Source organism: Dysidea avara, chromosome 2 (assembly GCF_963678975.1).
Source record: "Dysidea avara chromosome 2, odDysAvar1.4, whole genome shotgun sequence".
Taxonomy (NCBI): Eukaryota; Metazoa; Porifera; class Demospongiae; order Dictyoceratida; family Dysideidae; genus Dysidea; species Dysidea avara.
In genome coordinates, this window is record NC_089273.1 from 17745727 (window position 1) to 17764880 (window position 19154).

General features: G+C 38.1%; 1 protein-coding gene across 1 annotated transcript; it reads left to right on the top strand.

The window, feature by feature from the left end:
* The first annotated feature begins 8080 nt into the window (after nucleotides 1–8080).
* Nucleotides 8081–9677, top strand: LOC136247881 (zinc finger BED domain-containing protein 4-like). Its single transcript, XM_066039701.1, has 2 exons — nucleotides 8081–8663; nucleotides 8842–9677. Exons 1-2 carry the CDS (start codon nucleotides 8081–8083, stop codon nucleotides 9675–9677), a joined length of 1419 nt encoding a protein of 472 aa, XP_065895773.1.
* The last annotated feature ends 9477 nt before the right edge of the window (nucleotides 9678–19154 follow it).

The following is a 19154-nucleotide window of genomic DNA, read 5'->3' on the forward strand; positions in this document are numbered from 1 at the left end:
GAATTGTTGTTATTAAAATTTTTACCATTAACCTACCATCACAGCCATTTCTTGGCCACCACCTTGGATTTCAAATCTTTTTCCACCATAGCCTTTCTCAGGGCCGCACTCTTTTTTTACAGCTTGACTGTTTTGGATTAGATATTATTATCAGTTGTTATCGCCACTGGAATCAGTTCAATTTAAGAATTCACCTTTAATAAGCCATTCACTCTGTTTAATTCCATTGAATTCAATCTTCAATTATTACAGATTCTAATTTTTTGTGAATACTATTTTCCTTTGGAACTATATTCCTTGTTCTATTTTGTCTCTCTAATGTGTCCTAGTGCTTTGCTGTGCTCTTTACTGTTACCTATGTAATTATTGTTGCTGTCTTTTTCTTAACTTAGTAATTGTGTACTTGTTCTTTGTATGTTTTGTTATAATAACTGACTCCCTTATGCTCATCTGTTAACTGATATTTTCACTATTCTTGCAATAAAACTCAAGTGTTTTTGAGAGCATGATACTCTAATAGAACAGTCATCTGCTCTAATAAAACATACAATATGCTAGTTCCGCAATTTATTTACTTTTAGGATGCAATTTATTTAAACCTATCTGCAGTTAGAGATGTATCTTTACAAATTTGTGTGTGTAGTTCAAAGACCTTTCATTTGATACCTACTTGTACAGTATTTAATGACAGCCATTGAAGAATACTGTATTCATGTGTGCATGCACCACTGAAATTGTTCTCAAATTCAATCACAACCTTCAAATTTTTCCTGTGAGGCAAATGTGTCCTAATATTGTGATTTGTGCACTAAGGTGTGATTCTTAGATACTACCTGAATGTTAACCACCTCATATGAGTTTGCCCCCCTCCCACAACTTAGCTAGAGTATTGTTCTGTTAAGTTAGAGTACTGTTCTCCACTCCTATTATTGACATAGCAGTAAACCTTTCAAGACTACAGAGCAAAAAACAGAAGAGGATATAGAAGGTGATGGTAATAGTGATAATGAAGCAGAAATGCAAAGTAGCTATGAATAAGCAAAGAGTTGATCATGACTAGCTACAAAGGCATAGGAACGATTTTCAAGGAAAAATATAATATGAATATAAATCTAAAATATAAATCTAATATGCTGCTCAAGGAAAAATTTGATAGGGAAAATTAACACCTCAATATGGTTTCATTGCATGAAGAAGAACGAAGACAAGCCTGATTAAAGATAAAAGGAATAATGGAACAGTGTATTGGATAATACCTACAATGATCACCTCTTTATAAACACCACATTATTTAACAAAGACCTCGAGACCATTCAAATTTAATGTCTGAATTGCTGCTATCTTGTTGTTTAGTGCGTATCCCCACAGGGTGGTGGTCTTATTAATCAATCAGTACCCCGGTGAGCCACATACCTAGAAATCACTGATGTATGACACAGTGAATAATGAATGCTCCATACAAAAAACCACTTGGCTGTACAAAAAGGCATATCCACGAGAGTACAGTAAAAGTAACTGATTACTAAAGGAGGTGATATCTTGTGCAGACAAGAAAGAATGCTACATAATACTATATATTTTTTTTTGCAAAAAATACCATTGGTGCTTTTTATCACTGACTCATGCAGTCTTGCTGCATTCCTAATTAATTCCTTTTAATGGCTAGTAATTTGGCCACCTTATAAGAAAAAGACAGCCAAATTACTAACTAGCCAATTAGAGTTAAAAACTAATTTAGGAATACAGCAAGACTGCATGAGTCAATGGTAAAGGATCATTACTAAGTTGTACAGATAAATATTCATTTCTTGGCTGTACCAGACATCAGCTCCTTTACTCACCAATTACTTTTACTTTCATGGACACACATTTGTGTACAGCCAAGCTGTTGTTGTATTAGGGTATTATTCACTGTATCATATATCAGTGATTACTGTGACATTTCTAGCCATGTGATACACCGGGAAACTAGTTGATCAATAAGACCATCCTATGGTGATACACTCTAAGCAATTAGATGGCAGAAAAGTAGATATTAAATTAAACATTCTTTATATAGGTGATCCTTTTAGTAGGTGGTCTTTGTGAAGAGGTGACCACTAGATGAAGTTATCTAATTCACTATTTTATTCCACTGAATCAAGGCGCCCACCAGTAATTCCATTTCCAAAAGTCTTGTTTACACTATGGTATATAGTAGTCCCTCCAAGCTTGTTTTATTTTCATCTGTATCATCATTAGTAAATGTAACTACAACAACACAGGAGGTGAGAAACATAACACCATCTTAATTGGCTTTGATCTGAAATATGTCAGACCAACTGGAATATGGACAGTACAGTTGTAATTTGATTAGTAAAGGACTGTTTCCTGGATGTTATTGTTGTAGTTGTTAATGTGACATTGTAATGTTCCTATGACAAGTAACTATTCAATGGACTACTGATATGTTGTACATATGAATGTGTACATATATTACTCTACCACTTCTCACTTTTCAATCTTGTACATGGACATGTGTATGATATGTGTGGTACAGGTATTAAATGTTGTTATCATTTGATGTGTTTCACTTTTCATGTATACTACCATCACATCTGATGGATACACAGGGAGTAAGTTACAATGTATTATAATACTATATCATCACACTTTATTGTATAATGACATGCATCATTAATCATTCACATTGTTTACATGTTGTATAGTGAATACAATTGTACTACGCAGCATATTGGCTAACCGTGAGTAATTACACTACTCAACTTGGAAGGTGTGATTACAGTGAAAACAGGGACGTAGGGACATAGCCAGAGTTTTCGTGATGCCACAAGATCTAAAAAATAAAATGGTAACTACCTGCTGACAATAGCTGCCCTCCACCAATTATATCTCCTTATTTGTAACTACATACGTAGCTTACTACACTGCTTCTCTGAATACTGTGACTGCTTTAAGTGATTGACTACTCTACTAGAGTATCTTGATCTTCGTGATCGTACAATAAAAATTTTATCTTGGGCCTGGATGGCCTACGCTACTGAGTGGAAACTGTGTTAGTGGCCACCTGTATATAAAGCCAGTTTTCTTCAGTTGTTACTATTCACCAGAATGGACTGCTGGACTGGATCACTGGATTGGACTACTGGACTGACATATTTTTGGTTTTTACACATTTCTTGGCTCAGTGTTGCTATCTAAGTACTTGCCTTCAGGAGCCATTACTAAATGCTGAATGCGAGCTATGGAATAAGTAAAAACTGTCTTCTATAGATTCTACTACTACTCTACAATACCTGTACTTATACACTCCTTACCCTTGTGTATAGCAATGTTACAGGGCTGTGATAGTGATGGTTAACCAGGTATCAAGCTGCTAATGGTGTCCTTGAATGATATAGAGCAACCATTGCGGATGCCATACAATCTAACATATGGAAGCCATTCTGGAACAATCTATGTTCATTAACTACAAAATTGTCATACAAAAATAAAGTTGTTTCTGCCTGCCATAGCTACTTGCATGTGCTAGATGGCCCGCTATATTTGAGTCTAAATTTAATAGAGATGCAGTGTAGAGTTGCCAGTCTCTATTGCTAGTTTAACCATTGTTATCACAGCCCTGCAGCATTACTACTATAGACAAGGGTAAGGAGTGTATAAGTGTTGTAGAGCAGTATTGAAATATGTAGAAAACTATTTTTTTACATATTTTAAATATGTAGAAAACTGTTTTTTTTTACAAACCGAAATTTTGTAGCAAATGGTGTCACATTGAGCTTGAGTTTTACACAGCTTTGCACATTCACTCATAATGGCTTCATGAGTTGTCCAGACCGCTTCTTGTATAGCCAATTCAACTTTCTTGAGCTGTAGTTAGCTAGGCATGTCACCAACACAGCCCTTTAACCTAGTGTAGCACTGCTAGGTGTTTTAAACTCTTGGAAAAAATGAAAGATAATTTGCCATTTCTTTCAGCAACTGTTCCTGTTCTGCTCTGATAATCCCTCTTGTTCTCTCTGTTAAACGGTAAAGAAGAAGCATATCACAGTTAAAAGTATAGACTATATTTGTGTAGAAAATTATGGGGTTTAAAGTACTTTTTGAGCCATTTTTCTCATTTTCAATCTCATTTTAGTTTGAAGTCTCTGTCTCTATTGCTGTGTCTGAGGAAGGGTTGCATGCTTGGTCATAGTAGAATAGCACAGATTACAGAACCAGTGCAGGCTATTGTAACCCTCTAAGAAGTCCAGTATACCTCTCCAGAAAGTTTTGTACCAGTCAAGATAGTGCCAAACTAGACAATGCTCACAGTGAACAAGTAGATGGACATCTCATTTGTATACATCACAAAGGTCTTCTTCTCCGTCTGAGCCAGGGGTGACCTTTTGGTTGCTGTTGGCTTTTGTGGCCAGAATCTTAGAAGTATAGAGTATGGTTCATCCTTCTTCTTTTGCTTTGGGTACTTACCCTTTGGCATACTGCAACTTCCAACTGTTTTGATAGCACAAATGACAGCAATATTCTAATTAAAGCATGGCACACAGACTTTTTCACTTGGGTTACTCGCAGGTTCGTAATTCACAAATCAGTGTATGTTTCTAGTTTGTCCTCCTGAGCAGTTCTCGATCAGGTAGCTATCTAAGCATGCCTTCAGGATTCACATGACATTATCTTTTATAAATTAATGCTATGCATGCTGAGCGTGCTTCACACACTACCTACCACCAACCATGGATGGCACACCCAACCCAATTTGGCCAGAGCCAGCCCTGCATCATAAATAGTTTTAGACTTGGGTGAATTCTGTGAAGTGTCATCGACCTCCTTTGCCTCCCATTGTAGATAATTCCAGTAAGGTGATTTATGATGATCTGAGCTATGTATTCAACCCTTAATGCCAAATAAAATTTTACAAAATACATGCACAACATCCGCATAAGCTACTATAGTTGTTGCCAATATCGATCAATCGGTAACATGTATACGGAAGGTCACAAAGATGTAAAATTAAGATTTTCAGAATGCTCCGATCACAAAGAATACAATGGTGTCCAAGTTTTACCAATTCTAGTTCTCCTTTACTAAGTTAGAATGGTTTAAACATAAGTGTGTAAATTCACGTAATGTTTTAGAGAAAAAGATATCTTTGAGGTTTGTAAATGCTGTGGACTCTAGTCGTGTGGAAGATGTTTCTGTCAATCTACAAGTTGATATGGTCCACTGTTGTACGGTTCAAGCAGCGTTACTTTCAGCAAGTTCCTCAAGATTACTCGCTTTGTGGTGTGTTTAGAAGATCGTAGGTCTGTTTACTGCCTTTTCCTGGACTTTGCTATGGCATTTGACTCTGTGCTTCTTAAGAGGCTGACATATCTGGTAAACTTAAGTGGGTTTGTTCTTTCCTAACATGTTGTTTTCAGAGTGTTGTAATAAACAGATCACATTCTCAGTTGTTACCTGTCAGCTTTGGTGTATGGTTTGTGAATGACATTCAGGAAGTAGTGTGACATTCTACTATTAGCTCTTTGCTGATGATGTAGCCCTGTATAAAGAGGTTTATTCTATAAGTGACTGTGCAGGACTTGAAGAGTGTTCATGTGTGGGCTGTTTGCTGGCAGCTTTGTGTTAACATGTAGTTGTACTGCTGATTTCTAAGAAGTGCAATACCGTAAAACCTTTCTAATCCAATATCTTGGTGGTTTCATCATTATCATGGTCAGATCACTTCAAAATCTCTGTAGTTAAGGCTACTAGGACACTAAATTATTTAAAACATTTTAATATGCGCGGTGCAACTTTGGACTGCTATGACTTCAACTGGAATATGCATGCACCATATGGAATCCTTATACTCCCAATGATCAGTTACTTTTGGAGCAAGTGCAACAAATGAGTATGTGGTAGTCATTGGACCCCTACCATCAGAAATTTGTCGAAATCATCTACTGAGTGTAGTACAGAACTAGGAAGCTTTGAAACCTTTCTACTAGTCTTGCCATAATTACCTGTCTCTGTACCTACTATATATTATTATCAGTTGTTATCGCCACTGGAATCAGTTCAATTTAAGAATTCACCTTTAATAAGCCATTCACTCTGTTTAATTCCATTGAATTCAATCTTCAATTATTACAGATTCTCATTTTTTGTGAATACTATTTTCCTTTGGAACTATATTCCTTGTTCCATTTTGTCTCTCTACTGTGTCCTAGTGCTTTGCTGTGCTCTTTACTGTTACCCATGTAATTATTGTTGCTGTCTTTTTCTTAACTTAGTAATTGTGTACTTGTTCTTTGTATGTTTTGTTATAATAACTGATTCACTTATGCTCATCTGTTAACCGATATTTTCACTATTCTTGCAATAAAACTCAAGGGGTTTTGAGAGCATGATACTCTAATAGAACAGTCATCTGCTCTAATAGAACATACAATATGGTAGTTTCGCAATTTATTTACTTTTAGGATGCAATTTATTCAAACCTATCTGCAGTTAGAGATGTATCTTTACAAATTTGTGTGTGTAGTTCAAAGGCCTTTCATTTGATACCTACTTGTACAGTATTTAATGACAGCCATTGAAGAATACTGTATTCATGTGTGCATGCACCACTGAAATTGTTCTCAAATTCAATCACAACTTTCAAATTTTTCCTGTGAGGCATATGTGTCCTAATATTGTGATTTGTGCATTAAGGTGTGATTCTTAGATACTACCTGAATGTTAACCACCTCATATGAGTTTGCCCCCCTCCCACAACTTAGCTAGAGTACTGTTCGGTTAAGTTAGAGTACTGTTCTCCACTCCTATTATTGACATAGCAGTAAACCTTCCAAGACTACAGAGCATACAGAAGAGGATTTATTGTGATGGTAATTGTGATAATGAAGCAGAAATGCCAAGTATCTATGAAGAAGCAAAGAGTTGAACATGGCTAGCTACAAAGACGTAGGGACGATATACAGAATGGGTGGGGGGGGGGGGCAAAGATAGCTATAACCAGTTAACCATAAACTGATCCAACACCTATACAGATAGAAGATCAGCCCCTGTACACATGCATTTATATAAATGTGTTGTGGAGTATGTTATCACTAGCTAATAGCCCTACACCTATACTGCTTCACTCCCTATCCTGCTAATGGCTGCTATGCTCCTCTACACCTACTGCACATGATCGATGTATGTATATGTCACATGAGAAATCATGGTCATGCGAAGGTCTTCTTTTATGCTAGCTTTACGTATACTTCACACTGCAAGGATAACAACATTAACAGTTGTTATCTGCAAAGTGAAACATCATTACCTTTAAGCAGGATTTCTGCTCTGGCAGGTGTTGAGTGTAGATCACATGATTACCACACTGCATTCATGGTTGGCCAATTTTATTTTCAGCGTCATTGTATGTTTCTCTTTAGACTACTTGATAAATCAACTTCACCAAAGTCTTCATAATTTCTGCTAAGATCGCCAGTAGTCTGCAATAGTGATGTGCGGTATACCAAAAATATATTGATAATTCGGTAATTGTAGATATACCGTGGTTGGCTCGATATCGGTATTGAAATATACTTATTTTGATAAATATCGCTGCATCAATATAATCATCAAATCCGGTAAATACCGATAGTACCGCTGACTCTCGATATTCCCTCGAAGACGAGGTTGAAGATGTGACGGAAGAGGTTGGGCGGGATGTTATAATTATAGAATCAGTGAATGCAAAAGGGATAAGTAAGGAGAGTACAGTATGGCTTTACTTTGAAAAGACGGAGGAATGCCTGGAAAGGACTGGATCTCACCGCGTGGCCAATTGTAAGGAGTGCGGAAAAGGTATTAAAGTTGTGAAGGGAAATACTTCAAACTTAATGAGCCACCTGAAGACAAAGCATTCTAAAATATATGAGGAAGTGAGACGGAAAACCGATGAAAAGCGCAAAAGTAAACAATCAAGCAGTCAGTCTAGTGTGCTGAAGAGACACGCGCAGCAATCCTTACCTTGTATGGCTGCAAAAAAAGCCAAGCTGGATAACAATAGTACCTTACACAAGAAATCACAAATGGAATTGCTGGTATGATGATCCATGATTTTCAGCCATATTCATTTGTTGAGGATAGAGGATTTTCAGAGCTGATGCAACAATTAGAACCTCACTATCAGATTCCCCACAGGACAACATTTTCAAGATCTATTGTTCCTTCTATGTACAAGGAGGCAAGGAAAGAAGTTGAATCAAAGCTCAGTGATGTACTGCAAAGCAAGAACAAGATGGCTCTGACAACTGACATGTGGACGTCAGAGGCTAACGATGCCTATCTTGGACTAACCTGTCATTTTTTGACAGCAGATTTTGAACTTGTGTCACTGTGCCTAGCAGTTGAACCCTTCACAGGGAGGCATACTGGTGTGAATATAGCTTCCTGTTTAAAACAGATTCTTCGTGATTTCACTATTGACCAAGCTGCAGTGTCTGCTGTAATAACAGATAATGCTTCTAACATGGACCTGGCATCACGCCTTGGTGAGTGGAATAGTAGGCATTGCTTCGGTCATACTCTGCAGTTGGCCATTGATGATGGTATTAAGATATCCCCAGGAATGCGAGAGATGATTAAATCAACCAAGGCTATTGTAGCCTTTTACAATCGCTCAACTAAAGGTACAGAAAGACTGACAGAGTTCCAAGAACATCTGAGCCTGCCAAAACACAAATTACTTTCAGACTGCCCAACAAGATGGAACAGCACCTATTACAAGATGGAACAGCACCTATTACATGCTTACCGGACTTTTGGAACAAAAACCCGCAATCACTATAATGTGTGCTTCATCTGCAGGACCAAGGGTGAGTCTTTCTACTGCTGAATGGTGCATGATGAGTGAACTTATTCAAATCCTGCAACCACTGGAAGAAGCCACACGGGAGCTTAGCGCTGAGCAGAGAGTGTGTTGCAGTAACATAATCCCTTTGCCGAATGCTTTATTGTTTGAGCTCCGCAAGAATGTAGTTGATGATGATGAGACACAAGTTCCCGATGATGATGAAACCCAGGTCCCAGAAAGCCAAGGAAGTAGTGTTCCTACCTCTGAGGAAAGCCAGCAAGTGGTTGTAGGTTTAATTGCATCAATTGAATGGAGATGGTTAAATTATGAAGAAGACAGAATTTACAGTATATGTACCTTATTAGACCCCAGGTTTAAGGAAGTCTGTTTTACTAGTGCTGCTTTAGTCAGAGCCAAAAGATTACTTCTTTCCATTATGCGTGCACTTACACAAGGAGATTCAGTTATAAGCAGTGCAAGTGTTGTCAATGATGATCAAGAAGATGTACCCATCAAGAAAATGAAATGTTTATGGAACAGTTTTGATGAACTCAAAAAGAAGAAATCTACTGATTTATCAACTAATCAAGACAAAGACGAAAAAGAATTGTCATTATACTGCAGTGCTGAATACATCGACAGAAAGGAGGATCCTTTAGCATGGTGGAAGGGAAACAAGAGCCGTTTCCCTACCTTGGCAAGGATTGCAAGGGAGTACCTGGCAATACTAGCCATGTCAACTCCATCTGAAAGACTTTTTTCTGCTGCCGGGTACATTAGTTCCCAACGAAGATCTCGCTTAAGTGGAGAAAACCTTAACCAGCTTGTGTTTCTAAACAAGAACTTGTAGTTATTGATCAAGACACACGATAGTGTGTCGTGCGGCCAAAGAAGCCGGCGCGCCACACCGTGAGTATATTTACAGGAAGAAAGTAAACGCGATTTTCACACCTTTGTAGCTCCGTGATTCCTTATCCTATTGAAACCAAAGTTGCTACAGACATGCCGGCTAGGTAGGGGAGTCCACATACCAAATTTGAAGAAAATCACTCCAGCCATTTCCGAGATACGAGCGGCCAAAGTTTGGGTTTTTTTCTTGGTTTTTTTCTTCTTCTACTTCTTCTTTTCGCACACTTTGCAAAATTCGCAATAAAACACGAATGCGTGCTTGGATCGGGCTGAAATTTGGCACACTTACAGGGCTCATTAAGGCGAATCTCAGTACCAAGTTTGGTAGGAATCCGATGAACATTTACGGAGTTATGACCAATTATTTGCGTAAAATAAGGTCGAAGGTCTGTCACGCCCACAGGGTAAACCGCTTGAAGGAATGAGCTGAAAATTGCTATGTAGATGGAGTAACTATCGTAGGAGTGCCTTTTTGTGGTTTGAAAGGAATCCAGCTAAAGGCCATCGAGATATGACACAAAACCCAACCTATGTCACAATTACGCGATCGACTTTTATGAATAAAAAAACTATTAGTTCTCACGCCTACCAGGCAAACCGCTTAGAACAGTGAGCTGAAAATCGGTGTGTAGCTGGAATAATTATCATAGAAAGTTCTTGAAGTAGTACAGAAGAATCGGAGTACAAACCACTGAGTTGTGATTCCAAAGCAAACTACGTGTAGCATATGCGAGATCGAGATACTCTAATAGAACAGTCACCCTAATAAAGTATTCAGCTACATTTATAACTTACTCCATTATAGAATTATATGGCATTGCAAGTTATTCTGTAGGGAGTTCAACTACAAACAGTTAATCTTATAGACAATTCAGCTACAAGCAAGTCATCCTGTAGAGAGTTCAGCTACAAATATGTTGCTGTAGAGATTCAAAACATTATAAGTCACACTGAAGAGAATTCAACTATAAACAAGTCACCTTGTAGAGAGTTCAGCTACAACAAGTCACTCTGTAGAGAATTCAGCTACAAACAAGTCACTGTGTAAAGGGTTCAGCTACAAAAAAGCTACCTAGTAGAGAGTTCATCTAGATCAGCTACAAACAAATTACTTTATGCAATGTTCAGCTACAAGTAAGTCACTCTGTAGAGAGTTCAGCTACAAACAAGTCACCATGGAGAGAGAGTTCAGCAACCAATCAAAAAACCACCATGTAAAAGAGTTCAGCTATACAAACAAGATATAACTCTATAGAGAGATCAGGTAGAAACTTAACAGATCACACTGTAGAGAGTTCAGCTAGAAACAAGTCATCCAGACTGAGTAGAGAGATCAACTAGAAATATCACCTTGTAGAGAGTTCAAATCACCCTGCAGATAGTTCAGCTACAAACAAATCACCCTATAGAGAGATCAGCTAGAAGAAGTCACCTTGTAAAGAGTTTAGCTACAAAGAAACTACCATGTAGAGAATTCAGCTATGAACAGATCATCCTGTCGAGAGTTCAGCTAGAAACAAGTCATCCTGTAGAGAGATCAACTAAAAGAAGTTACCTTGTAGAGAGTTCAGCTACAAAGAAACAACCATGTAGAAAGTTCAGCTGCAAACAAATCAAACTGTACAGAGTTCAGCTACAAACAAATCACCCTGTAGAGAATTCAGCTATAAACAGATCATCCTGTCGAGAGTTCAGCTAGAAACAAGTCATCCTGTAGAGAGATCAGCTAGAAGAAGCTACCTTGTAGAGAGTTCAGCTACAAAGAAAGCACCATGTAGAGAGTTCAGCTGCAAACAAATCGAATTGTAGAGAGTTTAGCTACCAAGAAATCACCCTGTAGAGAGTTCAGCTAGAAACAAGTTATCCTGTAAAGAGATCAGCTAGAAGAGGTTACCTTGTAGAGTGTTCAGCTATGAACAAACCATCATGTAGAAAGTTCAGCTGCAAACGAATCACCCTACAGAGAGTTCAGCTACGAGAAGATCGCCCTATAGAGAGTTCAGCTAGAAGAAGTCACCTTGTAGAGAATTCAGCTGCAAAGGAACCACCATGTAGATAGTTCAGCTGTAAACAAATCATCCTGTAGAGAGTTCAGCTACGAACAGATCACCCGGTAGAGTTCAGCTAGAAACAAGTCACCCTGCAGAGAGATCAGCTAGAAACAAGTCATCCTGTAGAGAGACCAGCTAGAACAAATCACTTTGTATGTAGAAAGTTCAGCTACAAAAAAAAAACACCCTGTAGAGAGGTCAGCTACAAACAAATCTCCCTGTAGAGAGATCAGCTAGAAGAAGTTACCTTGTAGAAAGTTCAGCTACGAAGAAACCATCATGTAGAGAATTCAGCTACAAACAAATCTCCCTGTAGAAAGGTCAGCTAGAAGAAGTCACCTTGTAGAGAGTTCAGCTACAAAGAACCATCATGTAGAGAGTTCAGCTGCAAACAAATCACCTGTAGAGAGTTCAGCTACAAACAAATCTCCCTGTAGAGAGATCAGCTAGAAGAAGTTACTTTGTGGAGAGTTCAGCTACAAAGAAACTATCATGTAGAGAGTTCAGCTGCAAACAAATCACTTGTAGAGAGTTCAGCTACAAACAAATCTCTCTGTAGAGAGATCAGCTAGAAGAAGTTACCTTGTAGAGAGTTCAACTACAAAGAAACCATCATGTAGAGAGTTCAGCTGCAAACAAATCACCTGTAGAGAGTTCAGCTACAAACAAATCTCCCTGTAGAAAGGTCAGCTAGAAGAAGTCACCTTGTAGAGAGTTCAGCTACAAAGCACCATCATGTAGAGAGTTCAGCTGCAAACAAATCACCTGTAGAGAGTTCAGCTACAAACAAATCTCCCTGTAGAGAGATCAGCTAGAAGAAGTTACCTTGTGGAGAGTTCAGCTACAAAGAAACTATCATGTAGAGAGTTCAGCTGCAAACAAATCACCTGTAGAGAGTTCAGCTACAAACAAATCTCTCTGTAGAGAGATCAGCTAGAAGAAGTTACCTTGTAGAGAGTTCAGCTACAAAGAAACCATCATGTAGAGAGTTCAGCTGCAAACAAATCACCTGTAAAGAGTTCAGCTACAAACAAATCTCTCTGTAGAGAGATCAGCTAGAAGAAGTTACCTTGTAGAGAGTTCAGCTACAAAGAAACCATCATGTAGAGAGTTCAGCTGCAAACAAATCACCTGTAGAGAGTTCAGCTACAAACAAATCTCCCTGTAGAAAGGTCAGCTAGAAGAAGTCACCTTGTAGAGAATTCAGGTACAAAGAACCATCATGTAGAGAGTTCAGCTGCAAACAAATCACCTGTATAGAGTTCAGCTACAAACAAATCTCCCTGTAGAGAGATCAGCTAGAAGAAGTTTCCTTGTAGAGAGTTCAGCTACAAAGAAACCATCATGTATAGAGTTCAGCTGCAAACAAATCACCTGTAGAGAGTTCAGCTACAAACAAATCTCCCTGTAGAAAGGTCAGCTAGAAGAAGTCACCTTGTAGAGAGTTCAGCTACAAAGAACCATCATGTAGAGAGTTCAGCTGCAAACAAATCACCTGTAAAGAGTTCAGCTACAAACAAATCTCCCTGTAGAGAGATCAGCTAGAAGAAGTTACCTTGTGGAGAGTTCAGCTACAAAGAAACTATCATGTAGAGAGTTCATCTGCAAACAAATCACCTGTAGAGAGTTCAGCTACAAACAAATCTCTCTGTAGAGAGATCAGCTAGAAGAAGTTACCTTGTAGAGAGTTCAACTACAAAGAAACCATCATGTAGAGAGTTCAGCTGCAAACAAATCACCTGTAGAGAGTTCAGCTACAAACAAATCTCCCTGTAGAAAGGTCAGCTAGAAGAAGTCACCTTGTAGAGAGTTCAGCTACAAAGAACCATCATGTAGAGAGTTCAGCTGCAAACAAATCACCTGTAGAGAGTTCAGCTACAAACAAATCTCCCTGTAGAGAGATCAGCTAGAAGAAGTTACCTTGTGGAGAGTTCAGCTACAAAGAAACTATCATGTAGAGAGTTCAGCTGCAAACAAATCACCTGTAGAGAGTTCAGCTACAAACAAATCTCTCTGTAGAGAGATCAGCTAGAAGAAGTTACCTTGTAGAGAGTTCAACTACAAAGAAACCATCATGTAGAGAGTTCAGCTGCAAACAAATCACCTGTAGAGAGTTCAGCTACAAACAAATCTCCCTGTAGAGAGATTAGCTAGAAGAAATTACCTTGTAGAGAGTTCAGTTACAAAGAAACCACCATGTAAAGAGTTCAGCTGCAAAGAAATCACCCTGTAGAAAATTCAGCCACAAACAAATTGCCTATAGAAAGATCAGTTAGAAGAAGTTACCTTGTAGAGAGTTCAGCTGCAAAGAAACCATTCTGTAAAGAGCTCAGCTGCAAACAAATCACCTGCACAGAATTCAGCTACAAACAAATCACCCTGTAGAGAGATCAGCTAGAAGAAGTTACCTTGTAGATTGTTCAGCTACAAACAATTCACCCTGTAGAGAGAGAGCAGCAAGAAGAAGTCACTTTGTAGAGTGTTGAGTTACAAAGAAACCACCATGGAGAGTTCTGTAATAAATATATGTATTATATATATTATTTGTACATTTACTGATATTATCAGAAATATTTTAAGTACATCTGCTCCATCTTTTCTTCTTCCTGTGGTAAAGAAAAAAAGACAGGTTTAAAAAGTCCCAAAGCCGGCCTATGGCCGGCTTTGGGGTATACAAATACAAAAAGAAGTGAAATCTAACCCAAAACAGCCAAGCTGTAAAAAAAAGTGTGCGGCCCTCAAAAAGGCTATGGTGAAAAAAGCTGTGAAATCCAAGGTGGCGGCCAAGAAATGGCTGTGATGGTAGGTTAATGGTAAAAATTTTAATAACGGCAATTTAGGTGAATTTTTTTGCCAAGACCAAGCGGCACAAAAATTCACCTGAATTGTCGTTATTAAAATTTTTACCATTAACCTACCATCACAGCCATTTCTTGGCCGCCACCTTGGATTTCACAGCTTTTTTCACCATAGCCTTTTTGAGGGCCGCACACTTTTTTTACAGCTTGGCTGTTTTGGGTTAGATTGAAATTTTCAGCTGACAATGCCATGATTATATTATTACATGATTACAATTAATTTTAATAGCAATTCACACATTAAATATATTTATTACAATTTAATAATACTGATGTTGATACCGATACCGAAGATTAACAGCAATTATCGTACCGGAAAAATACCGACTGCCAAAATCCAATACCGCACATCACTAATCTGCAACTCCCATAAATTAGTGCACTACAGTGAGACTGCCCTCTTAGATCTGTTACCACCCTCAATTCGAGTTAAATCTTTCTCACATCATATAATTCCATGGATGTGACACTCTTTCTACTGTTTAAACTTTCTCACTGAATGGGATCCAGGAAATATTTGAATGACAGATATCACGTACAAGCATACGGGTAACAGAAATAAAATTACAGGCGCTTTTGTGTTTAATACAGTAGGCTACAGTGAATGGTTTGACAGTTGCGGTGGACTGGTGATTCCATACCCCAGAGAGTGGCAGAGTGCTTTTGCGTAATGGTTGTATGGCTTCTCGTATGGAGGTATGTATTTCTGTGTGTGTAAGTATATAGCTCTGGCTAATTGGCTACTTTGCCAAAAAAGTGTGGGGGGCTAAAACATGCTTTTGAAAGTAGTGTGAGGCCATCCCCCCCCCTCCTCCCCCCCCCGGTTACAACGCCCTTGACTAGCTATAAAGCTAGCTAAATACTTGACGCTAATCACAAAGATTCAGTAGACCAATCTATCATAACTAACTACATAATTATTGGTGAAAACATGACATATTAAATGCTAGTGAGCATTGATAAATCAGAAACTTTCAGAAGGTTTTAAACAGCAAGTTTCATTAAAATAATTTAAAGCATTGGAAAACTAAAACCTGTCAGCATCATATCTCAGTCCAGACCCCCACATCTCAGTCTTACTACCGCTGGAAACTCCCTTCTAAAAATCCTAGATCCGTCCCTGACATACATACGTATATAAGGCCCATTAAGGGTAACTAACCCAATGAGTATTTACAAAACCGCTCAATAAATAGTATATGATTTTATTGTAGCCTATAGAAGTTTTATAATATTTGACTGCTTCATGAAATAGTTCACTGGATTTGCCAAAAGTGATCTTGTAGGCCTAATGTATTTAGTGGACTGGACTCATGCACTGAGCTGGAAACAGCTTTTAAACAATAATCCAGGCCTTATCCATCTCTTGCAACACTGGAGACACCACTATCGAGCTATAACTGCTGGTACTGCTCTTCCTTACAAGTCAACAAACTATCGCATGCACTAATTAATTAGAATACCCTTATGATACACGAGTACTAGCAGTGATAAAGTGTGATAGAGGCTATTGTTGTAGTTTAGATGTTTTCCTTTTGTTGCTCCAGTACTTAGCACTAGTGTTAGGTTTGTAGTGATGAGCCAGTTTATGTGCATAGCCCCATCCCCCGCTGGGCGGTGCCACCTATAGCTACCCTGCTAAGAATTATTATTGGCTCATCTCTACAACCCTAGCACTGCTAAAGCAATAAAGGAAAACATCTGTACTACAGCAATAGCCTCTATCACGCTTTATCACTGCTAGTACTCGTGTATCGTAAGTGTATTCTAATTAATTAGTGTGCGTACTAGTTGGTTGATTTGTAAGGAAGAGCAGTATCAGCAGTTGTAGCTCAAAAGTAGTGTCTACAGTGTTGCAAGAGATGGATACTGCCTGGATTATCGTTTAAAAGCTGTTTCCAGCTCAGTGCATGAGTCCAGTCTGCAATCCCAGTCCGTGAGTTCAGTCCGCGAAATACATTCGGGCCGATCTGGCATGCACTCCTGATTTACCAAATTTCATGATTCTTAGCTTCATATTGGAAATGAGTAACCCAATAGTTTTAATTACAGAGTTGAAAGTGGGTAAGTAGTTCTGACTTACCAACTGACTATCTAGCTTACTAAATTTGTTATACTATTCTTTTCAACTATCTCTTATCAGCATTTATAGAACTTTACATGGGCGAGATCAAAGGAAAAGTGTACTTTACATTTCATAAAGTATGCTTTAGGACAAGCAGTGCTTTATTGCCCACAAAGAATGTTTTATTGCACCGCAAAGAGTGCTTTATTGCAATAAAGCACTCTTTATGAGCAATAAAGCACTGTTTCCCACATGCTCTAGTGCAGGCTAATAGCCCGTGGTGGTCACACCAATATGATTAATCACCCAAGCCATTGAATGATGATAATCCTTGCCGCGCTGAGTGGTCAATCACCCCAGTCAATATGAGTTCTACTACTGGATTGCTTTTATACACATACCTAAATGCTTCGATGATGGTTGGGAGAAGGTAACGTTGTTGTTACATTTGTTAATGTAAACGGACAAGTCCTGGAGATATCATGGAAATACTTCACCATGTGTCACAATAGAATCGATTGTAGGTTATGACCCAAACCTGCCAAAATACACGATGAACGTCTATCATGCCAAACTATGGTGAACTACGCATGAGTTACTTTGCTAAACTAGTTTGTGTGCACTCAGGCTGCTAATAGATTGTGCAACTCGTGTTAATTACAAGTCATAGTGTATGGTGAAGCTACATGACTAGAAAGTTCCATAAATTATTGAAACCATTGCCTTGCTCGTGCTATATAAAAAATAAACCACTTGGCGCTTGGCCTTAATGCTAATAAAGCACTCGGCTTCACCATGTGCTTTATTAGCATCTCGGCCGCACACCTTGTACTTTATTTTTCATATAGTACTCATGGCAATGTTCTAACATATACTTATGAGCACCACATTATTTTATTCTGTGGTTATAAAAGGAATACATAAGCGGCTGGAGAGTAATTAACACTACATAACAACTTGTGTTCAGGTATCACAACCAGGTGGGTTGTAACAGTGATGTTATTTTATAAAATGAAGTGCTTCCGTGATGATCATGTCTCCTACTATAATGTAGAGTATTGTCTTTGTTGTAATGTTAGAGAGTCCAGGTACTTTTCTAAGGTATCTCATCTAGCTTATAATTGTAATACAAGGACAAATTTATAAAATCACCATTTTAATGACACACATGCTCCTTAACAATAACATGATTTTAATTTGGTTGATGAATATTGAACGGCTTCGCATACAAATATTTGTGACCCAATGGGCTTTAATACTACCTGTTGTTTTAATACCACCACACTGACTGAACATAATGGCTTCCCCGTACATCCCATATTTAGAGTACCACCTGACATGTGATTATATTTGTATGTAGGTATTGATGTAGTCAGCTAACTAAACTATGTAAACAAGTTTGTCTGTGGTAACTTTTACCTAAGGCTTGCTGAGCTACCATGAGTATTCAGTATTTTATTGAGGTACTTTAATAACAGCTAGCTATTACTTTAATACAATGATATTTAGTAATACTGTTATATTTTTGTACAGAAAGTATACCATTAAATTTGGTATCTTTAATTCATTCAGCTCTAATAAGTAATATATTTAGTGATAAACTTTTGCCCTAGAAAAATAAATATTGCAACTATCATGAACCACGATAGTGGGTTCATAATAGGGATCGCAGTGGAATTTTTGAAAATCCTAATAGAGCAGTCACCTAAAACCAGCCTTAGAAAGCAGACTTGAGCACAAAACAACACTCAGATGGCTTATTATCAAACACTGAACTCAAACAAATGGTGATGTAGCAGTAAAAATGGTCTAGACGAAATTTAGAAACATTCAAAAATTGCGAATTTTATGCGAATTGTTCATATTATTATTCATAATGTTATTATTATTATTCTTATTACTAGGACCGTGTCACATACAACCAAGTACATACACCAACGTTGCAACCTACCCATTGGGCAAGTATAAACAGTGCCATAGGAAACACTCAGAGCAGTGTGCGTGTACCTGTGGAAATGATACATATGCATACGTACACAGGCAAGGGAGTTTAACTGGCATCAGAAAACCACAATACTAAAACACAACCTACACAAAAAACCAAGTTAAGTTAGCTATATTGAAAGTAACTATATATTGTAGGTGTGCGTATAATGAAAATAATTCCAGCCGCTAGCAAGCCAGATGAAGGATGAAGATGTATACAACTACCGGTACAAGTATTACATTACTCATTACCTTGCTGTTCCAGCTGGTTGTTTATGAGCGCATCAGCTGGTATCCCAACTGGTCATCAGCTGGTCATTCACTGCATGACGCCTGGAGCGCATATCCTGCACACAAAATACAGTTACTGTACAAACATTTAAACATACTTGTAATGTTGTTGCGGATGTTTACTAATCTTCTCGTTCGAGCAAACTGTAATTAAACAAGGGCGTGGT